At 30.8% G+C, this 22,782-nt stretch overlaps 2 protein-coding genes across 2 annotated transcripts; one reads left to right on the forward strand and one right to left on the reverse strand.

Annotated features, from left to right (window-relative positions):
- Nucleotides 1-3,999: 3,999 nt before the first annotated feature.
- On the reverse strand, nt 4,000-5,905 carry LOC144566824 (protein SPIRAL1-like 3). Its single transcript, XM_078316853.1, has 3 exons — nt 5,770-5,905; nt 4,904-5,155; nt 4,000-4,286 (listed from the first exon to the last, which is right to left on the reverse strand). Exons 2-3 carry the CDS (start codon nt 5,129-5,131, stop codon nt 4,197-4,199), a joined length of 318 nt encoding a protein of 105 aa, XP_078172979.1. The 5' UTR covers nt 5,132-5,155; nt 5,770-5,905; the 3' UTR covers nt 4,000-4,196.
- Nucleotides 5,906-20,024: 14,119 nt separating this feature from the next.
- On the forward strand, nt 20,025-22,352 carry LOC144566462 (3-ketoacyl-CoA synthase 1-like). The gene is made up of 3 exons (XM_078316485.1): nt 20,025-21,222; nt 21,338-21,668; nt 21,764-22,352. The coding sequence occupies exons 1-3, from the start codon at nt 20,375-20,377 to the stop codon at nt 22,166-22,168; spliced, it is 1,584 nt and encodes a 527-aa protein (XP_078172611.1). The 5' UTR covers nt 20,025-20,374; the 3' UTR covers nt 22,169-22,352.
- The last annotated feature ends 430 nt before the right edge of the window (nt 22,353-22,782 follow it).

Genomic DNA, 22,782 nt, shown 5'->3' on the forward strand with positions numbered 1-22,782 from the left:
TTCATTTCAATTTTATTTTCTGCGTTAGTCACAGGCCAGCCCAATTCTTTGCTTTGGTTTGGCATGGGCTATTAGTTTATTTTGTCCAAATTCACCTCCTTTAATTAGAACTAGGTTGCCGTGATTTTTTCTTTCTTTCATTGTTATTCACTTCGGCTCATGTAGCAATTGTTATTCACTTCGGCTCATGTAGCAATTTTAATTTGGCTGATCCAATCTTTTGTATTTGGTTTGATTTAGGCGGCAATCAATTCCATTTGATTTAGGCCATCAAATTTACATGGATTTAGCCCATTTCATCTTCTTTTTTTAATTTTGTTTCTCACCTCATTTAGAAACCGTGCATCATTTTTTGTTTCTTTTTTTAATATTTCGATCTCCGTTGCAACGCACGGGCACTTGACTAGTATATTTTAAACATGTACAACAAATTATTTGAATTTATGAAACTATATTTAAGGCTTTTAAGAGTGATTTATTTTATAAATTAATCTAAAAAAATATTTGTTAAATATGTCGCGGACTCGCGGTGAGCACCACTTCAGAACAAAAATATTTAGGAATATTATTTTGAAACATTAACGACTTAGTTACTCCTAGAAAATGTCTATTTTGTCTCTCAGCAACTCCATTTTATTATGTTGTCCCAATAAATGTGATTAGATATAAAGTATCAAGCTTTCAAGAAACATATGAAAAAAAAAAATCTTTGTTTACATATTTAGTTTCATTATCTGTATGTAATGTTTTAAGAGCAAAACTAGAGTGTGATGTGCTCGCTAAGAGGAGTTGATGATCACACATTCAAAAGATTATCAGATTGACTTTGAACTACGAATCCAAATCATTGAAATTCAAGTACTTCATGAGTGATGCATGTACATACAAAAATTTTAAAGTTTTGAATTCATTAGTACTTGGTCAAGGTTAAAAAATTGATGAAAAATTAATACATAAAACAATTAAAAACATAACTTATAAAATGTTCATTGTTTAACCGCTAGCTTGATCATATGCTAAATAAATTCAAAACTTCAAAAATTTTGCATGTACATGCATCACTCACGAAGTATATGGATTTGAAAGATTTGAATTCGTAGTTCAAAGTCAATTCAATAGCCTTTTGGAAGTGTGCTCACCAATCCCTCTTGGTGAGCACATCACATCCTAGTTTTGCTCGTGTTTTAATTTTAGTATTGTATTGTATTGATTAGAAACCAAATTTATAAATTCTTAAAGATGTAGAAAATATTACTTCCGAATTTTGATATTTTGGTTAATAGTGCGGATTTTGTATCATCCGTAATTTGATTAAATTGAATGATCAGTTTTAATCTCTGTCGAATAATTATTCATGTTGAAACAATACAATCACAGTTATGTATGTAATTTACAATAGAATTACTAGCTGTTACAGTTAAATCTAAAAATGAAGTAAAGTATTGATAGGGGTGTAAACAGAGCGGATAATGCTAATACCATATCCGTATCCGTTTTTCAATGAGCGAATACGGATACGAATAGTAAACAGATATCAAAATTTAAAATCAAATCCACCTTAAACGGATACAGATACGAAGCGAATAATCTATGAATATGGATACGAAATGAATAATTGTCAGATAATTGAGTTATACACTTTAAGATACAAAATAGTGTCTTGTTATTGTCTTGAAACAATGGCTAAAACTAATTTAACAAAAACTAAAAGCATAGTACATTCACGGGCTAAGGTCTTGAATGAAAAAAAAATGAAAAGTGAAGAAATGCAGGTAAAAAGGAAAGAAAATAGCGCTATTGTAGCACTATCACCAGTTAAAAAGAGATTAAATTAGAAACCAGATCGTATTATCATTTATCGCACAACCAAGACTGAAATGAATATAATATAATGGCTAAAACTAATTTAACAAAAACTAAAAGCATAGTACATTCACGGGCTAAAGTCTTGAATGAAAAAGAATAAAAAAGTGAAGAAATGCAGGTAAAAAGGAAAGAAAATAGCGCTATTGTAGCACTATCACCAGTTAAAAAGAGATTAAATTAGAAACCAGATCGTATTATCATTTATCGCACAACCAAGACTGAAATGAATATAAGATAATTATATAACAATTTCTATCTATAGCAGTAAAGTCAGAGCCAGTTGGAAGCAATTTCGGATCCGGATACGGATATTCACTTAATTTCATGAAATTATACGCATCCGTATCCGCCATTATTTCACTATATGCAAAAAATATCCGTATCCATTTAATCCGGGTTCAAATAATCTCTGGATACGAAGTGAATATGGAGCAGATTATCCGTATCCATTTACACCATTAAGTATTGATGCATGTTTTCCTATTTTTGTTTGCTTAGAAACTACAACTTTGCAAAAATGAGAAAAAGAAGCAGCAGGGTTGAATCGGCAAATTTCCCATATGCTATTATGCTAAGTTCCACCCATTGGTGCATCTCCCACTAACACCTTGTTTGGATGGAGAGTAGAGGAAGGGAGGGAATGGAAAGAAACAAAAACTTTCCGTTGAATCATGTTTGGTTGATAAAATTATGTCGGAGGTAAAGGGTACAGGAGGTGAATGGTTTAACCTTGTATTATTATAATTAATAGAATTGGTTTTCCTCCCAAATTGGAGTGTAACATATGGAAAGAAATTTTGTTACAAATATTTTTAGAAAAAATGACACAAATGTCTAACTCTATATCTTTCTCATACAAGAATTTTTCCTTAAACCTACAACAGTTATCAAATTTCTTATTAACCTGCTAAAATTTAATCAACTAAACAAAAAATAAGACGAAAATGAAAGTTAAATTTATTTTCTCTCATTAATCATTCAAACACGAAAAGTTTAAATATGTTAATCTTCCTTTTTATTCCTTTCCATTCCCTTCTATTCTTTACCTCCCATTCCTTCCTCTACTCTCCATCCAAACAGGGTGTAAGGTAGAATTGCTATGCATCTTCAACCATATTCAACAGCCTGAATGCATTATTCTTGAGTTAGTATCAGCTATCAGCTTGTACTGGTCATTGTATATATGTAATATTTGTTTGAGGCAGTAAACCACAAACCATGTCTGGCTTCTGTCATTTGGGCTGGGTTTGGGCCTTTGCGGGTAATTTGGGCTTTTGATAATTCAGGTCTTGGGTCATTTGTGTTCTAGTTGGGTTGGATTTGGGTCACATTCATTTTTGTTTATCATTCCACATATTTATTTTTAGTTGTTGATTTATTTGTGTTCTAGTTGGGTTTGTTTCAGATTTTGGATCCAAAACTAATCTCATTTTGAATTCCACATAATCTCATTTTGAATTCGCCTAAATATATTCATATGTGAATTTCAAAAAAATATAAAATAGATTATTGGATCCGCATATAAATTTTTAAACGATCCATCATATTTATAGATTTGTATTTGAATCTTGTATTTTTTTTTTTTAAATAAGAATCACCAATTGCTAACAAATCAACAAGTAACATTATTCTAAACACACTAAATATGTTGAAAGTTGTTTCAAATCTATAAATCAAAATAAATAAAAAATCATATCAATTAATTTAATTAAGTTGTTGTTTTTAATTCTTACTTCTATAATATAAGATAATATTATCCACTCAGTTACATTTTAGTTTAAATATTCATGCAGAGTCAGATCTGAAATTCACTAGAATTAATATGCATTTAAGTCCTTATCTAAACATGGATCCATATATAAATCTCATAAAATCTTAATAATTTTTAAAACTATGGTCATTACAAACCTTACAATTAATTTAAGCCAATGGATAATTGGATATATCCAGGCAATACACACCTCAAGCAACCAAAAATAGAAACATGTAGTTGTTTAGCATTACTATATTACAAGTTTACAACCCTTAAAAATCATTAATACTTCACCCTGAAATCAGCATATACAACTGAAGAAGCAAAAAAAAATTGAAGAACTACACAGCAGAATGCACTCCAGAATCAAAAGATGACACTGAATCCAGAATCAAAAGATGTCATTTTAAGTCTCACTAACAGTTTGGTCAAAGCAAGCACACACAAAAGCACACAACCTTGAGACAAGTGTATCTATATATATATATATGCCACATCAATAAGTACAAATTAAACCAGATAACTTTTTATCAGATATACAGCGACCAATCTTCGTTACGAATCCCCCAAATTAAGGTCATTTGCTCTCAGCCCCACTGCCACCAAAAAGGTAACCAAGGGAAGAACCACCTCCTGGAGCAGCATGCACCTTAGTCGAAGGACGATCCTGTATATTTATTTTACAAAGTATAAGAATCTTTTTTGTAATAATAAAGTTCCAATAATCAAGAAAACAAAAGAACATTTGCAAGGCCAGGTACCATATCCAACAACGGTCTACTTTTGCTTGTTATTATCCTTCTTATACTATATTCTTATCCATTTAGGAGGGATCATTTGACAACGGTTATTTTTGACAATCTCGACAACTAATTTTGCAAAATATCTAAAAAAATTAAAATTTGAAAAGTAAATATATGGGTATTTTATTGGGCATATAGATAGCTTAACAATCATATCTCATGCAATTTAATTATTGTTTGATGATGCATCAAGGACCATCGAAATTTAATTCACTTGTTGATATATAGTGCAACATACATCAAATCTCATAATTTTTTTTATAGACATGATAAATCACGCCTATAATGTTGGATTTCAAATTTAGAACTTCATTTTTAAATATTTTCAAGATTGCCAAAATAAAATGTTGTCAAGTGATCCTCCCTCTTATCCATTTATGCTCAGATCAAGTTTAAGCCAAGATTCCTTCATTAAAAAAACAACAACTAAACACCAAAACTAGTAACAGAGAACAAAAAACTTGGTGAATTATAAACATACAGTGAGGAAGTTGCCACAATTCTGGCCTTCGGATCGGAAATAGTTGTTGGTCATGGAACCGCCACCTTGGACGCCAGCTGGGGCTTGCTTTGTCTTGTCAGCAGGCAATGATGGGACCTGCTCTAACGGCTCAGATTTCTCTGCTGCCGGTTTCGGTGCCTCTCCGTTGCTGCCAAAGAGATAGCCAAGCGAACTCTGCCCTCCTCCAGCGCTCACACCACGACCCATCCTCTCTCTCTCTCTTTCTATTTACTGTTTCAGCATCAAAATGAACCATGAGTATGTGTTACGTACTAAATTGAAGGACAAGATGGTAAAATCAATTGATGATAAGATTGTTGCGTGAAAATTCCCCCCTCCCTCTATAGCCTCTGAAAATACAAAATGCACACCAACCACCTAGAATTATGTATACATGCATCCAATAACAACAGAAGTTCAGAACTGAAATGTTAATTTGGTTGAAATAACATCATGGAAATATACTAAATTGGTTGAAATAACAACTTACAAGCTCAATATTCTAGCTCTAATTAAAGAACCCAACATTATTTTTTTTGCAGCCAAAATCTACATAAACCATAATCACATAAGAGATCTAGTTATTAATTTAGGGGTGTCAATATAAGGGGCTGAAAAAGGATAAAAAAACAAAAAGTAACTAAAATTGAGAATATTTGCATGCAAAAAGCAATTAATTTGCAGATTCGGTCAGAGATCTACAGGCATAACAACACAAGTGTTCAACAAAATTGGAAAAAGGTGGTTCTTAAGTGATATTGCCATGAGAAAAATTAAAACAACAACCATTGATTTTTAATCAAAAATTAGGATGCTGGATTGGATCTAGGGTTAAAGATTAGTACCTTGGGATAGGATCGAAGAGGGGAAGAGATCAGAAGTGGAACAAGAAACCGAGATAAAACACTAAAATGCTGCTCTATATTTGGAATTTGTGTTGCAAGCCAGGGAATAATAAAGAAAGGGACTTTTACACATATGACCATAAAACTACCATATTTAATATTTGTACGGTTCTCGGACTTGTGTTTGCGCACTCTGTTCTCAATTTCTGAAACATTCAACATGTGACAGACAAGTAACTACTACATCACTATAAAGCGGTGTTGTAAATAACGGTATGCGATCGTCAGATGAACATGTACCGCCAAGTGATTAATTGGAAATAATCGGCTATAATTGAAAATAAGCGGCTGATTTGTTGGAAAAATTTATGACGGTTTGGTCACTGTCAACGACTAATCGATCGATGAATCAGCTTAAACGGACGTTTTTTACAGCACTGCTATAAAGTATAAAGTGTAGAATTTTTAAATAAATTTTATTTGATTTTATCTTGGATTGTCATCAAAATTGAATATTTTTTGCTTGTTGAGATTTTATATTCTTTCTACCAAATGAAATGGAGAACCGCATCAATTTTTAAAAATAATGACAATCTAACATCTTTTTTAAGTTGGAGCCAATATAATTTCATTATTGGCACAAAAGTTTAGGCAATATTTTAGTAAAGAGAGTAAAAAAAAAGCAACTTCTGCACATATAGTAACAAAAAAAAATTGCAGTTTGATCATGATATCGACAATTTTTTTTTTTTTTTTTACTTTTAAGCAGAATATGTGTATCAGTATAGTTTTTATTCATATAAGAAAAAGGGTCATCATTGTACAAATTTAGTCCATAAATATCAAATTTGCGTGCTAATGAAGTGTTTGTGAATTATATATGCAAATAATTTATTAATAAGAATAAAGTTAGTGTGTGTTGTGGAGGGACTGTAACTTTAAAAATATATTATATTGGCTTTAAATGATGAATCTAGATCATCGAAACCCTTCTATTTTACGAGTGATTCATATACATGCAAAATATTAAAATTTTTAAATTCATTTAGTACAAAGTCAAGCGGTAAAAAAAATGATGAAAAATTAATGCATAAAATAACTTATAAAAATTCATTTTGTTTACTGCCTGACTTGGTACTAAATGAATTTGAAACTTTCAAAATTTTGCATATACATGAATAAATCACAAAGTAGATGGGTTTCAATGATTTAAATTCGTAGTTTGAAACCAATTCGATAGATTTTTGAAGTTATGCTCACCAAATCCTCGTGATGAACACAACACATGCTGGCTTTGCTCATTAATTAATACAAATAAAGTATGAACCAAAATCACAAGTTAGAACAAAAGTGCGATCCCCATACCAGTGAGTGCGAATAGTGTGAATCATGTATCAACAAATGCAAATAAAGTACAAATCATGGGTGAACACGAAAAATGTTAAGTGTAATTTTCACAATCAGAAGGACTACAGTGAAAAAAGGTCAAGATGGTTATTTTTATTTTGCGTATCAGTTGCTTATTTTATTCCGGAAACACGAGATTATTTAAATACAGAGGACTTAAAAAGAAAAAAAAAAGGTCAATTTTAGATAATGCACAAAGACTGCTGCTTCAAAAAAAAAATGTCAACCACGGTTAATGCAAAGTTAAATTGGATAAAATTAATTATATGTACGGAAACGTGTCAAATAATTTAATTATTGTAACAAATGAATCCAAAGTAACAGAGAATTTATTATTTTTGCTTCAATTCATATTTTCGGTTAAGTAATCTCTGATTCACAATCGTCAATCCTACATTCCCACTTGTTATAAAATCCAAATTATACTCGTACAATTCATTTTTGTTGTTTTATTGCAGGATTGAGATATCTGATCCGAATAATTCCGAATCATTTCCGAATTATATCCGAATCACAAATTTTTGACCTCGCCGAACCGAATCCGAATAATTCATTTGTCACTATGCCCTCCGAAATATTTAGAATTGCATAACTAGTCGAATGATCATTGACATCAACAGTAAATTCAGAAGTAAACAGTTGTCTACTCACAACAAGAATGAGACATTTTTCGCAAGGATAAAAAAGTGATTTTTTGCGACGGACTACTTTTATTGTTTAGCTTTTTCTTTTTGCGACGGACGATCGTCATAAAAGCGTTTTTTCTCTCGCAAAAAAATGTATACTTTGTTGCAGTGACTCCTGATTTAATGTGGCTTCGCCACTACGCGTGCGTGTAATATTTGATCAACTAAACGAAGGCAAGCTTTTTCGATCAATAGATGGTGGTTGGTAGCTTACTACTACCTCTTTTAGTTGTTGTGACTTGTATAATTGTTTGATCAAACAAAAAGCGAGGCCTTAATTTCTTTGCTATGTCAATGTTGTACTGTACACACATAAACCAAGGACAATGCAACTTTTTGAGAAAGGAACAGTATAACAGCTTATGATATGATCAGTTATCACTTCCTGCGCTCTCATTTTAATTTTCAATGCTGATTTCATATAATACCTAACTTGCTTATTACATAATGTACCACTTGCATAGTTGCATTGCCAATTTGCCATAGAGAGAGAGAGAGAGAGAGAGAGAGAGAGAGAGGGAGAAACAAAGAAGGAAAAGGAAAACAGACAACTAAATAAATTTAGATTAGATTGTTTATAATTCTCTCAAGATTTTTCTGGTATAGATGGAGACATGGCAACCATAGATGCCAGAACCTAATTTCTGTATGAGAACGGAGTTACTATTTGCGTGCCTACCAAAGGGCCCATTTTTTTCCTTTTTTTTTTTCCTTTTCAGTTTAACTAGGGATGGAGCTAGATTTTTGAACAATGAGGTCAAATATATATGAGATTGATCATATAAAATATTCAAAACTATGACGATCAAGTCTATATAAATTTTATGCGGAGAATGGAGGTCAATTTTACCGTACTATGACTTACGCTAAATTATATAAAAAGTTAAATATAACTACAATTTTTTTAAAATTAAATAGAGATCAATTCACCATTTGATCCCATTGGATCTTCATAGCCCCGCCTCTGATTTTAACCATTATAAAGTTTTGTACAAATCATGTGAAAGAGCCCCAATTTTTTTTATTTGTTTAACTTAATAAATTAAAAATGAGAAGGTTCGAATAACTTTATTTTTAATGTTTTCATCATTCTTCTATATTTTAAATATTAACTTTTTAACTTCTGAACGGCATTAAAATAAAATTATTAGAGTTGATCTATATTATTTTTCTATGTACATATAAAAGATTATGGTATTTTGATTTTGTTTGATCAGTATCAAGAGATTGCAAAAATACATAGATATGGATAGATTCTGGATGTTAAATTTCCAACTTATTATTTCATATAAAAAAAACCGAAAAGTAATTAATTTTTTTTGCATTAGAGGAAATAATATAGAACCTATTTAACAGTTTTATTTTGACATATAAATTTAAATTTTTTGTTATTAGAAAATAAAAAAAATGGAGGTATGATAACCCTCATTAAAAAATCATTTATAACAAGAAAATAAAGTCTTATATTTTTTATTGTGTTTATTTATTTGTTTCTTTTATGTATAAGAATCGGGTACCTCTAGTCACAATATTATTTTAGATCCTATATTAAAAGTGTATATTTCAACACAATGTTTTTAAATGCGACTTCTATGCGGTATGCGGAAGACCATTGCATACCGCATATATGGTATGCGATATGTGAAAGGCCACTCGTATACTACATATACGGTATGCAGTCGCATATGCGGAATTTTATGCAAATTTTAAAATGAAAATTCATATATATATATATATATATATATATATATATAAACAAGTATGCAGTAATATACGATAATATGCGGTATTCGGTAATATACAGTAATATTCTGTATCATAAAAATAAGTATGCGGTAATATGCAGTAAAAATATGCAGCCGAATATGCGGTCAAATATGCGGTCAAATATGCGGCCGCACATCCAGAACCACATATATTGACTGTACATAAATTTCTATACGAATTACAACCGAATACACATATACGGTCACATAGACCGTATTTAAGTACACTATTCCAGGGTTGCTAATATGCGGATACGTTCAATTCTAATTAACCTAAAAAAAAAACGAATTGATACTTCTTGTATCTTGTATCTTGATTAATGAAACATAGAGATCTCTAGTTTTCTTCTTCAAAAAATATTCAGAAAAAGAAACCGTTCAATTCTAATTACCTAAGTATGAGTAGAGGTAACTTTAGGAATTTAATTAAATGATGCACTTAGTTCCATCCTGGATAACATGCTATTTTATGATTTTTGAGGTGTTTAAAAGTTTCTTTTTTTTTAAAGAACTTTTAGATAAATTTGGTATGATGTTTAGAGAACAGAGAGGACCATGTGTTGGTGAAGCGCAAGGTAAAGTCTCAGCTACCTCATAATATTGTTGAGCAACGCATGAAAGGGCTCTCTTCTTAATTTATTTCAAAACAATTTCAATTCTGAATCAATAATTGTATATCACTCTTGTAGTCTTGCTTCTTCCATAATTTTTAATTATTTTCCATTTTATGCACAGATGTTTTTAGTTACTAATTTTGAAAAATTGGAAAAAAAAAATCAATTATAGTCGGTACGCAGATATTATCTAAAAAAAATGTTTTTATGCATGCATGAAATAAAAATAAATTTCAATGGAATTCTAACACATAAATTATCATTATTTGCAAAGAATCATGTCTAACACAATTAGCTCAGATAATGTCTTTCATGGAAGGTCATATTTCAATTTTTTTAAGAAAGAGCCTAAGCCCCTTTTTTTTACTAAAAAGAAAATAATGCTTCACTTTTGAGATTTTCTATACCATTTCTATGCTAAGTGAACCCAATTATCTTGTTATATGGTTTGCAATATAAACTTAAATTGTTCTGCTCTGTAATCCATGCATACCATATGTTTCTTTTTGTAATGAAATTTCTCCATTGAATTCTTTTGCCTCTGATTCAAAACGAAAACAAAGGAAATATAATCGGAAATGAAATTCACGGCGAGAAGCTGATTGGAAGCGGAGAAGCGACGGGAATTGCGTGGCCAAATCGATGGTGTTTGAAGAGAATCGTACGGGTAAAGCAAGGCTAGATTGCGAAGTAAAATCGCCGAGAGGAGAAGCAACCTCTTCCAAGTTCGAACACCCTTTTATTTTTATATATATTTCTTTATTTTCCTTTTTTGTTGAAATAAAAAAACCTTAGCTGATGATATTGATAGTAAATTTAAAGACTATTTTTGAATATTATTAAATAAATTCTTCTGATAAAGTACATGAATATTTTGTACCAGGAGGCCGTATGTATGGTTTTCTGAGTTCTGACCACACTATACGGCCTGGTTCGCATGATGCATGATTGTAATGGGCTTTAAATAACGAGGTTTAAATGGGCTTAAAATGGTCCAAGAGCGAAACTAATTTAATGTTCAGGCCCAAGAAATCCTGGTTTTAAGTTTTAACGGGGCTTAAAAAGAACACAGAAATCTAAAAAAATGTATATATCTCTATCCATAGATGGCTTTAGATTTTTTTTTTTTTGGTTAAATTGCTGATACGTCCGTTCAAACTTCTAAAATTATTTGTTTTCATATTAAAATTTCATAATTATTTGTTTTCATATTAAAATTTCATAATTTTTTATTTTCTCATCAAAACTCAAATTCAACTCAAATTTATTTAGAACATCTTTATTCCACTTACAAAAAAGTTATAAATTAAGACGTGACAATCATATTTTTAATTGCAGATAAATTAGTATATTGATACACATCATCAATTCATCTTGTAATTAGTTTACAATTGACAACTCAAAATATGAGAAATAAATCTACTGTTATTCCCAATAACAAGAACCTGTTATTTCGATCTCAATCATTCAAACTTTTCCATGCACGCATCTCAAAGAAGTAACTTTTTAATGTGCAAATCTCAACGAAAACCAATGGTTGGGATCAAAATAACAGGGAATAACATCAAATTTATTTCCCAAAAAATGTAAGACTTAAAATTATAAAATTATGGATATAAATGAATGTACAATTAATTGTATGGATGTAAATGATATGAAATTAATTGAGATTTAATTGTAAATATTTTTGATGTGGTAAAAAAAAAATCATCTTTACAATTTTAAGGATGAAGATGTTCTTAATTCTTTATTAGTCTTTTATGGAATATCAAAATTATAATTTTACCCTCAGCGCTCTAATAAGTAAATAATTAATTGTTGTCTCAAGTTCTCGAATTACAAAATATATAAAAATTAAATCATGATTTTAAGCGTCTGATTTTTGAATTTTTTTTTGGTTTTCGAATTCCAAAACCAAAATCGAAAATTTATTCTTTGGTTTTGGAATTTGAAAATTTACTTTTCGGTTTTGGAATTCAAAAATTGAGAAATAAATCTTCGGTAATTTGGTCTAAAATCAGAAAATAAATCTGCGGTTTGGACAGTTTTCCAAATCTTATCAAACATGATGTTGATTTTGAAATTTAATAATTTTTTGAATATTAATAAAAATTTCGGTATTTCCAGCATTGGAGACAGCTGTGAGAGGAATATAATAATTTTACCTTGACAAATAGTAAATAACAATGTTCTAAATAGCACGCTATAGCGTTTTTGGACCCTAAACGCTAAGCTATGGCATCAAAACACACTATTTGAGCTACTGACACTATAGCAGTAATAGCGGTCCGCTATAGCGGCGCTATGCAACATAAGCTGTTTTTTTTTTCTTTTCAATTTATATGGGCTTTAAATAAAGGCTCAGATTAGATTTTAACCGTGATTTTTTTTTTGGCAATTGACATATTAAGCTTTATATTAAACTATTAATTATTAAATGAGAGATCCATCAAATGAAATAAAAAAAGGAAGCTACAGCGAGCTATGCAACATGAGCTGTTTTTTTTTTCAATTTATATGGGCTTTAAATAAATGCTCAGATTGAATATATTAAGATATTTCTTGATATAACAAAATGATACTTACTTTATGGTAGTTTTAATATTTTGAATAGATTAAGATAGTTAATTATGTCATGATGTCTATGTTATTTTGAAATTTAAATAGAAAATAGGTAGATTATGTTATGATGCTGAATATATTTTGAATAGAAAAAGATCGATAGTTTATGATATTAATTACTATGGATATTTTGAGTTGCAATTTGGAATTTGTATTGGTTCAATATGAATATTATAATTTTTTAATCAATTTGATGTTATTTATTGTTCTATGAGACTTAGATAATGTTAATATTTAGTACAAATATATGATATAATTTATATATAAAAAAAAACGCTATGTAGCATAGCTTTCACTATAGTGACACTATCCACTATAACTTTTTTGAGGAGGGTTCAAATGCATCCAAATGCATCCTATTCTTTTTCTCCATTTTTAAAGTCCGAATAGTCAATCCGAACCGTTAGATGCGATATATATATTAAGATATGCTTGGAGACCAAATTTTACATTTTTTGGAATTTTTTTACTATTTATTAAGCCACTTTGAAAAATCGCTCATCCAATGGTCCAGAAAATGTAAAATCAGCGATTTTCAAAGTGGCTTAATAAATAGTAAAAAAATTCAAAAAAATGTAAAATTTGGTCTCCAATTAAGTACATCTTAATATATAGATTGCATCTAACGGTTCGGATTGACTATTCGGACTTTGAAAACGAAGAAAAATTATTTGAAAGATATGGTGCATTTGGGTGCATTTGAACTCTCCTCATCTTTTTTTGTAGGCTTCTCACTATGACGGGATAAACGCTATTTAGAATCTTGACAAATAATAATTAATTATGAAAAATAGAGGGGTAATTTTTTTTTTAATCCAATCCAAGAGAATCTCTGGATACATATTGGTGGCTACTAAAAGACAAAACAGAGACAATTGAGCATGAAACAAATTAGCTAAAAATTAAACAAATAGAATTTGACCCAGAAGGCTAGAAAGGTTTAACGATTAGTTTGCTTTTCACACTGGATATATATAATAATCCAGTTAAAGAATCCATGTACCATTTAGATTTCAAATTTTTAACACATGGTTTTAAGTTTTTTTTTTTTAAAGTAAAATTAAAGTTCAAGTCACTCAATTAGTAAAATTATATTTATATTCGTATTTATTTTTTGAATACAGATATGAATCATATATTAAACGGATAAGAAAACGGGTTAGATATTAAACATTTACATATAAGAAAACGGATCATATATTAAACAAATATGAGTACAAATCAGATATAAACGGATACAAATACAAATACAGATATAATTTAGATATCTAATTCGATATCCGTATAACAAGATTAATATATTTGTCAACAATTTATTATATTCCATTTAGAGTGCTGGAAGTATATTTCACAGTCAAAATTCTCATAATAGTCATACACCGAATTTAGACCTTGTTTTTGATCTAAACTTTTCAAATAAATAACTCTTAGCTACCTTTTAGAAATTAAGATCTTTAAAGTTTCTAACTATTATATTTCTGAAATTAATTTTAAAATTTTCACGTCAGCAACAGATTAAAAAATGATAAATAATTTGAGCCAAATTTTTAGTCAGCGTAGAATTTATAAACAGTTTCTTAATAAGAATAAGAAACTCTCTCATATATCTAAAACTGCTACATCAGAATATAATATAAACTCTTATAATAGAGATATAAATACTCTGAAGCATTGAATATTTGAAACTCATCTGCAATTGTCATTTTTTATGATAGACTTGGTCTTGAATCTCACTAAGAGAGGTAAGAAAAATAATTTAATAAAAATAGTTAAAATATAGTGAGGCGAGAATAAGAGTCAAAATCAAATCACTATGTGTATCTTAGCAAGAGAATTTTGATCAATTATGGTGGTGACAGAATTTCGCCAAGAAACACCATTCAACGCTCTGATAATTTTGAAAGTTTCGCCAAATTCAATGAGTGAAGAAATCGAACCGTCCAAGCAGTGAGAATTGGAATTGAGAGAAGAAGAGGATGAGATCCGTAGAAAACCTTTAACGTGTACTAACGGATATCCGTTAAATTAAAATTTACGTATACAGATTGATAGGGCCATGTTCCCAAGACCCTTTTAGCTTCAATCTAAGTCACAAACAAGGTTGAGATTCGAATCTCATTTTGAGGCCAGTTCGGAATGAACATGCAAAACTTACGATTGAAGCCCATGATAATTAAAGCCCAAAATAGGCCGACATAAATGGGTCGTGATAATATTACAATGTGTTAAAGCTTTGAAGTCGCCCTACTGGCGACACAACCATCCACGACGTTGGTTAATACATAACCGACCATGACGTCGGTTATTGCATAACCGTCCACGATGTTGGTTATTGCGTAACCGTTCACGACACTGGTTACTGTATAACTATCGATAAGGGTGGTTATAACGTGATCATTATCACACGATCTCATAACTGACCACGACCTGGCGTACGCGCAAGGCGGTTCAAGGGTTAGAGGTCAGACTATATAAATCCATTCCTTTGACAGGACAAGGGCGAATACCAAACAATACACGTTTACACACTCACGCATCTCGGAAATAACACAGGTCAGAGTTCTATATTTCTGAGATCTTCCCAAGTTTCTTAAGTCCTCTTCCGACTTTGGAGATTCGAGATCGTCTCCCGATCTCACAAACAACCTTTCTCGACCTACGATCTCTAGTAGGATGAGCCCAACATAAGCCCATTTAGCATACAGCCTGTTGTCCGAGATAGCCCGTATAACAGATAATTATCCATATTTGTATTTATTTCCGATACCAAAATTCTATATGCAAACTATCTGTATCTGAATATCTGAGTATGTAAAAATTTGAATATTGTTCCGAATCCAAATCCGGACAGATAATATCTAATTCGTTTGCACCTCACCCAATTATTTTAGTATCTACAAAAAAATTCTTCATCTAAATTTTAAACTTACAATCTTTCCAAACGGGAATTTTTTTTTTCTCAACATATCTATCAACGTATTGTTGATTTCCGCTGAACCGTTGATTCCCGCTGATGAATTATGTTCGCTGATGATTTAAAAGTTAAAACATAAGGCCACCCAGTCATAAATCATAACTCATAAGTCGGAATCCTCGCTCTCAGTTCTAAAATTCTAGACAACTTTCACCTCTCGCTTTCAGTAACTATAATTACTCTTCTTTGTCGTAAAAAAATTTGCAAAAAATTTGAAATTGAATTCATAAAAAATTCGATTCGAAATTAATTCAAACCAAACTTAAACTGAATAAGTTCGATTCGTTTGCAGCCCTCATTGTCAATGTATCGTTTTAAAAACCGACGGTGTAGTTGAGAAAGTGAAAGAAAGTAGAAAAGGGGGATTCCAATTTAGTCATGATGTCTGATTTACCTTTTTTATTTTTTTATTTGTGCTGTCTGACTTTCTGACCTAGCCCAGTAAATTTGATTAGAAGTTTACTTAGTCTATAAAGAAATTTTATTATGATTTTTATCAACTATTATTTTCGTTTAATAATTTATTTAATAAGCAAATTATTATTGAAATGAGAAAACATTTCCTTTTCATACAGTGAGGTACTGTAAAAGAATTTTTTTTCAATACTTTTTTTTTTTATGACAAATCCCTTTCGTAATTTAATTTCTAAATGCTTATTACAATATCTTGTTTTATGCATCATTTTTTTTGCCGATCTATCAATTTCGCAAAGTATATTAATTTTTAATTTTAAGTCTAATTATTCAATTGTGCCTGCTTATATTGCATTTTTCATTAAAAAATAAATCGTTTTTTTTTTGCCACATTTTGCAATTTTTGTAAAATACGTGATAATTTTTTTTAAAAAAAAACTGATGATATTTGTATATGTATTTTTATCATTTATATTTATTAAATATTTGGTTCTTATTCATATTAAATTATTAATTAAATATTTAATTCATATATGTATCTGAAACTATCTGTATCTAAATTCATATTTAAAAATAAAAAAAATGTACGGATACAATTTAGCTATTAATGTTGGTTTCCGATCTGTTTATATCCTACTTGAATACTATATAATTAATAATTATATACAAGCCGTAGGTTACATGTTTACTCAATTTAATTCGATTGGGATAACGTAAATATTTGATCATTGACTCAGGTCAAAGATGATTAAAGCAATTGTACAATGTAATGTAACAAAAAATTGCATCGGACTCGGTCAAAATTTTGAAATTTTGTGTCGGAATCAAAAACTTTAATATGAGAATGAGAATTTTAATTTGTCAAAATCAAATTAATTTAATTTATTGAAAATTAAAATATAGGTGTTTGGTAAATGCATGAGAAATTTATAAAAATGTTGTTTTTTCTTTTCTTTTTATAGAATATGTAATACTAAAATTAAACTATATTAAGTGTATTGATACTAATTACTGATTCTGATTAATATAATTGTACATATTATATTCTAAAAAAAATAATTGAGTGAATTGATTACACACTGCTAAGTGATATAAGAATGAACTGACTACACAATGTAAAGTGATAAATGAGAAAATTGCTAGACTAATGTGGCAAGATTATGTTAATCGTTAAAATAGAAACTTAACTTAAAAATACTATCTTGTGTTTTATTCAATTAAAATTTCTTGTACTTTTATATATTTTTAGTTTTGTATTTGATAAATTATTATTGTACTGTTGAAATGCTATTTGAAGTTATTATTAGTCTTGTGTTTCAATTTTTATATTTATGTATTTTAAACTAGTTTAGCTAAATCACAATTTAATGAATTTAATAAATGGAACAAATGAGTACTTTGATTAATGAACAGTAAGAATAGAATAGGAACAAATTATTGTTCCATTTGCGTTTAATCACAAATGAGAAAATAATTATTGTTTGCATCTTTGGCTCCATTGTTTTTTTGATTAATTTATTATTCCACGAAGAGATCAAAATTTGGAAAAAAAAATAAATAAAAAAATAAACAGAGATGGAGGTTCATTTTTTTTCCTCATAAATAACAAGGCAAGACATAGGTTTTAGACAGAGAAATAAAACCACAGAAGGTCAAGGGCCTATTCAGCTTCATGTGAAAATAATTTATCTTTGTTGTATTACAATAACACATGAAACTATTTGCATTTTTTAATAGAATAATTCAACACATTCTATGTTGTAGCTTCATGTGTTATTGATATTGTAAATAAAATTATTTTTTATTTTATTCTTGTACAACCATAGGATTTTTTTTTTTTTGCCAAAAATGAAAATACTATCCCATACATCTTTTGAGATATCTAAAATTAAATAGTCACCATACATTTTTTGACACGTGTCAAAATTAAAATGATGTAGGACATGTATAGTGAATTCATACAATTGGAGAGGATCCGAACCCGTTTAACATTTATTGGGAGGTGTTTGGACCACGGTTGCAATTTGAATTTCATTTGGTATTTAATGTAATTTAACAAAAGGACATGTGCATATGGTGATGTTCATTTTTAGTAATGTTCAAATTTCTATACTTTTTCTGGCTGTTTGCATTGTTAAGTTAGTTCAAATTTCTGACATTAGCAAATAAAATTTCACACTTAAATTTTAATTTTAAATCATTTATACACATAAAAAATAAAGTTATTCAAACTTTAAATAAAATTACAACTGTATATTTTACATAAGCAAAAAATAGATGAGAGTAAATAGAAAGAATGAAGAGGGAGAGAAATAGAGAGAACAAGTGGGGTCCACAAGAACATTTTGTTAAGAATTTTGGAAGGATAATATTTTATTTTATATTTTGAAACAGAAGGGCACTTTGTAAAATTTCCCTTGCAAACTTTTGAGTTATTTTTCTGATATGTATTAATTACCTGTATTGATTTTCCTAAATGAATTTAGCTAATGATCAACTTACAAAAATAAAATAAAATAAAATAACCGATAGAACCATGCTACAGTAAAATAACTATGTTAAAAATTGTGTTGTATTGTATTACTATTTCACATCTGTAAAAAAAACCAAAAAAAAAAAAAAATCCCGGACACACAAAATAACACTAGAAGTGGACCAAAAACATTTCTTTTGGATTTTGCTAAATTGGTGCTCATACATTTCCTGTGCTCAACTAGAAAAGAAACCTTCTGTATAGCATGTAGTAATATATATATATATATATATATATATATATATATATATAAGGGAAAAAGCTGTAATCCATTAGAGAACCAAATCTGTGAACTCTGAGAGCAAGAAAAAAAAATATACCAGAGAACTTTTAAAAATGAACAAAAATAAATAAAAATAAATAAAGTTTTAAGAAGCCTTCCCTCATTACTTGTTATCTTTGATAATTTTTTATTGTAGGAGAAGAGGGTAGCTGGAACAAGTGGTTCAGAATATCAGACTGATGACAATAGTTCACTGGTAGTTCATTCAGCAATTTCTGACATTTAGCTTGATATTATTGGTGTTATTTCGTCTGTGTTGATAATTGATGGTTTTGTGTTGCAAACGATTTTCTATTCAGATTGTAGTAGGATATGTGATTTACTTTGATGTACCGGTTACTTTGTAATAGAATATGTACACAAATATCAAAGATTTGATATCACGTCTAATAAAAACTTTGTAGTAGAATTTGCAGACAGATACCAAAAATTTGATATCATGTTTGATAAAAACTTTGTAGATTTTATTTCTTAATGAAATCGATATTATATACCATTTTTATCAAAAAAAAAAAAAAACCTTCCTCCAATTTTTCCCCAATCAGAACTCGTAACAATCATTAAAATAATAAAGGAAAGAACAGCAAGATCAATTTACAGTAATTAATTAATAAAACATTTATAGTTGCTTGTTTGAGCTTATAACAAATGACGTAATTAATAAATTAATTATCGTGCCTTTTTAAGGTCTCATTGTCAGACCAACATTTATACCTATGTTTACCCACTATAGTATTATTTAAATTTTAAAATTGTTTTCCTTGCCAGGTGGTCAGCAGATTTTGATTTTGAAAATAGTAAACAGGTCAAATCAGCTTTGACCAGTATCTGATAGAGGCATGGATTAGACATGATCACACACAAGCTTCCTTTCTCTTTTAGAGAGAGAGAGAGAGGAGTTTAGGTGGAAACTGGTTGCCTATTAATGAGAGTTGTTCTGGAAACACAAATCGCTCAACTACCAACGTCCACATACACTCCAGATTTAAATATTTCTACTACACTATTTTAACAGAGTGTTTTTGACTTCATACAGCCTACAAACCATATGCACCTCTCATTTGATTCTATAGTCATTACGCTGCATGAAGCGAAAACTGCTCTGTTAATATATTATTCTAAGTTACCATCATATTTTGTACACCACACTCTATAAATTCCATTCCCCCTCAAGCTTCTTCTCTCATAATCCCTTCCATCACCTCCAAAAAAAAAGAAAAAAGAAAAAAAAAAAAGAACCAATTCCCCTTCTTCCTCTGTATCTCTCAGAAAATTCTCTGTATACAATATCTCATATATATCAACAATGGAGAAAGTTCCTGAACAACCATTGGTCATGGATCAGGAGCGACTAACGGCTGAGATGGATTTCAAGGATTCATCAAGCATAGTGATCAAGATACGTCGGCGATTGCCTGACTTCTTGCACTCGGTGAATCTCAAGTATGTGAAATTAGGGTTACGAAACACGGCTAACCCGACTTTTTACATCCTCCTCCCTTTGTTTCTCTTAGCTGCGGCCGTGTTTCTTCGTATCATCATGCCTTCCGAGTTCTCAATCGATCCAGTCACTGCGGTCGCATCGGCTTCAGTAATGCTCATATTACTCACCATTTACTACTTCAAGAAACCTCGACCTGTTTATCTGGTCGAATTCGCATGCTACAAGCCAGTGGATGAGAGCAAGATATCAAAATCTCAGTTTTTGGACATGACTGAGTCTACCGGTGTGTTCAACAAACAATCGCTTGATTTTCAAACAAAAATCACAGTGCGGTCGGGTCTTGGAGACGAGACATACCTTCCACCGGGAATTCAAGCACGGCCGCCCCGTCTTTGCATGGAGGAGGCACGCCTAGAGGCTGAGGAGGTCATGTTTGGTTGTTTGGATGCACTTTTCGAATCAACTGGGATCAACCCGAGTCGGGATGTTGGAATCCTCGTTGTGAATTGCAGTTTGTTCAACCCAACACCATCTCTTTCATCCATGATTATCAACCATTACAAGATGAGACAGGATATCAAGAGCTTTAATCTCGGTGGGATGGGGTGTAGCGCCGGCCTTATTTCGATCGACCTTGTGAAGGACCTTCTTCAAACAAACCCGAATTCCTACGCAGTTGTGCTTAGCACAGAGAACATAACCCTAAATTGGTAAGCCTCATGCCTCATTCCTTGTGTGACTCAACTACATATATTTATTTATATAGATGTATGGATAATGGATTAACTAAATAAGTGACTAAGATAGAAGAACTGCATTTTGTAGGTACTTTGGCAACGATCGCTCGATGCTGCTGTCAAATTGCATCTTTCGTATGGGTGGCGCCGCCATCTTGTTATCCAACAAGAGGTCAGATGCATCACGGGCCAAGTATCGGCTCGACCACACGGTTCGGACCCACAAAGGGGCCAATGACAACTGCTTCAACTGCGTGTATCAGCGCGAAGACAACAGTGGATCTGTGGGTGTTTCGCTTGCAAGAGAACTCATGGCAGTGGCCGGAGACGCATTGAAAACTAACATCACTACCCTGGGCCCACTTGTCCTGCCACTTAAGGAGCAGTTCAAATTTGCAAAGTCACTTATGCAACGCAAGGTAAAATGCCACCTTATCTAGGCTATTAATTCATTCATATTATATTATATGACAATTTGTTTATATAACAGTAATTAATTTGGGTGTTCTTTCAGGTTTTAAGGATGAAAGAGGTCCGTCCATACATTCCGAACTTTAAAAAGGCGTTCGAGCACTTCTGTGTACATGCCGGAGGACGCGCGGTTTTGGAGGAGCTTCAAAAGAATTTGGGTCTCCTTGAGATAGACATGGAACCATCTAAGAGTGCATTGCATCGGTTTGGTAACACTAGCAGCAGCTCCTTGTGGTACGAGTTAGCCTACGCTGAGGCGAAAGGACGGGTTGCGAAAGGCAACCGGGTCTGGCAAATTGGTTTCGGGTCGGGATTCAAGTGCAATAGTGCAGTCTGGCATGCATTGCAAGACATTCCACCGATCTCGGTCTCTGCTCGAAAAGCCGGTGGTCGACCGCAATGTAATCCTTGGGTTGATTCTATAAACAACTATCCTATCAAGAGTTAAAGAAAGATATACGCAAATTAATTTGTTTTCTCTACAAATTTAAAAACAACAGAAGAGATCCGATCACCTATAGTTCCAGTTATAGGGTTTGTTCTCCTCAAGTTGTAACTAGAACTAAATGGTGGAATTGTATGTGATCCGATCAAGGAAAAAAATATATAATTTTTAAAATTGTTTTCTCAAACTGTTCATGTTTTTTCTAGAATTGTAAATGTGTCGTTTTGTTTCATTGTTTATGTTTTTTCTAGATTGTAAATGTGTCGTTTTGTTTCATTGTTTACAGCTCGTTATGGTTTGGAAAGGCAGGCTCATATTTAAGATGTACATTAAATTCATACTGTTATTGGTTGTGCTACTTTTGGTTGTTAGTTTAATTGCTTGCTCAACTTGAATGGAATAATAAATTAATAATACTAGCTATAGCTATCTGACATGACCAGCTGGGGAGCAAATAGTGACGAAGCAACTTAATTAATTTTAACTAAAATAATAGATTAAACTTTGCAAACAAAAATATATATATATCAAAAATAATTTTGTATCCTTCACAAGGAGGGAATATTTATTCAAATTTATATACCACCTACAAAATTTCCCTATTATATAATTCTAAT

This window comes from Carex rostrata, chromosome 15 (assembly GCF_964058835.1).
Source record: "Carex rostrata chromosome 15, lpCarRost1.2, whole genome shotgun sequence".
In the NCBI taxonomy this organism is placed as follows: domain Eukaryota; kingdom Viridiplantae; phylum Streptophyta; class Magnoliopsida; order Poales; family Cyperaceae; genus Carex; species Carex rostrata.

Coding starts and splice junctions, on each gene's coding strand:
- LOC144566824 (XM_078316853.1), bottom strand. CDS start 5,131: ATGGGTCGTGGTGTGAGCGCTGGAGGAGGGCAGAGTTCGCTTGGCTAT. Junction 4,287..4,903: donor ATTGTGGCAACTTCCTCACT/GTATGTTTATAA, acceptor ATAAATATACAG/GATCGTCCTTCGACTAAGGT.
- LOC144566462 (XM_078316485.1), top strand. CDS start 20,375: ATGGAGAAAGTTCCTGAACAACCATTGGTCATGGATCAGGAGCGACTA. Junction 21,223..21,337: donor GAGAACATAACCCTAAATTG/GTAAGCCTCATG, acceptor TGCATTTTGTAG/GTACTTTGGCAACGATCGCT. Junction 21,669..21,763: donor AGTCACTTATGCAACGCAAG/GTAAAATGCCAC, acceptor GTGTTCTTTCAG/GTTTTAAGGATGAAAGAGGT.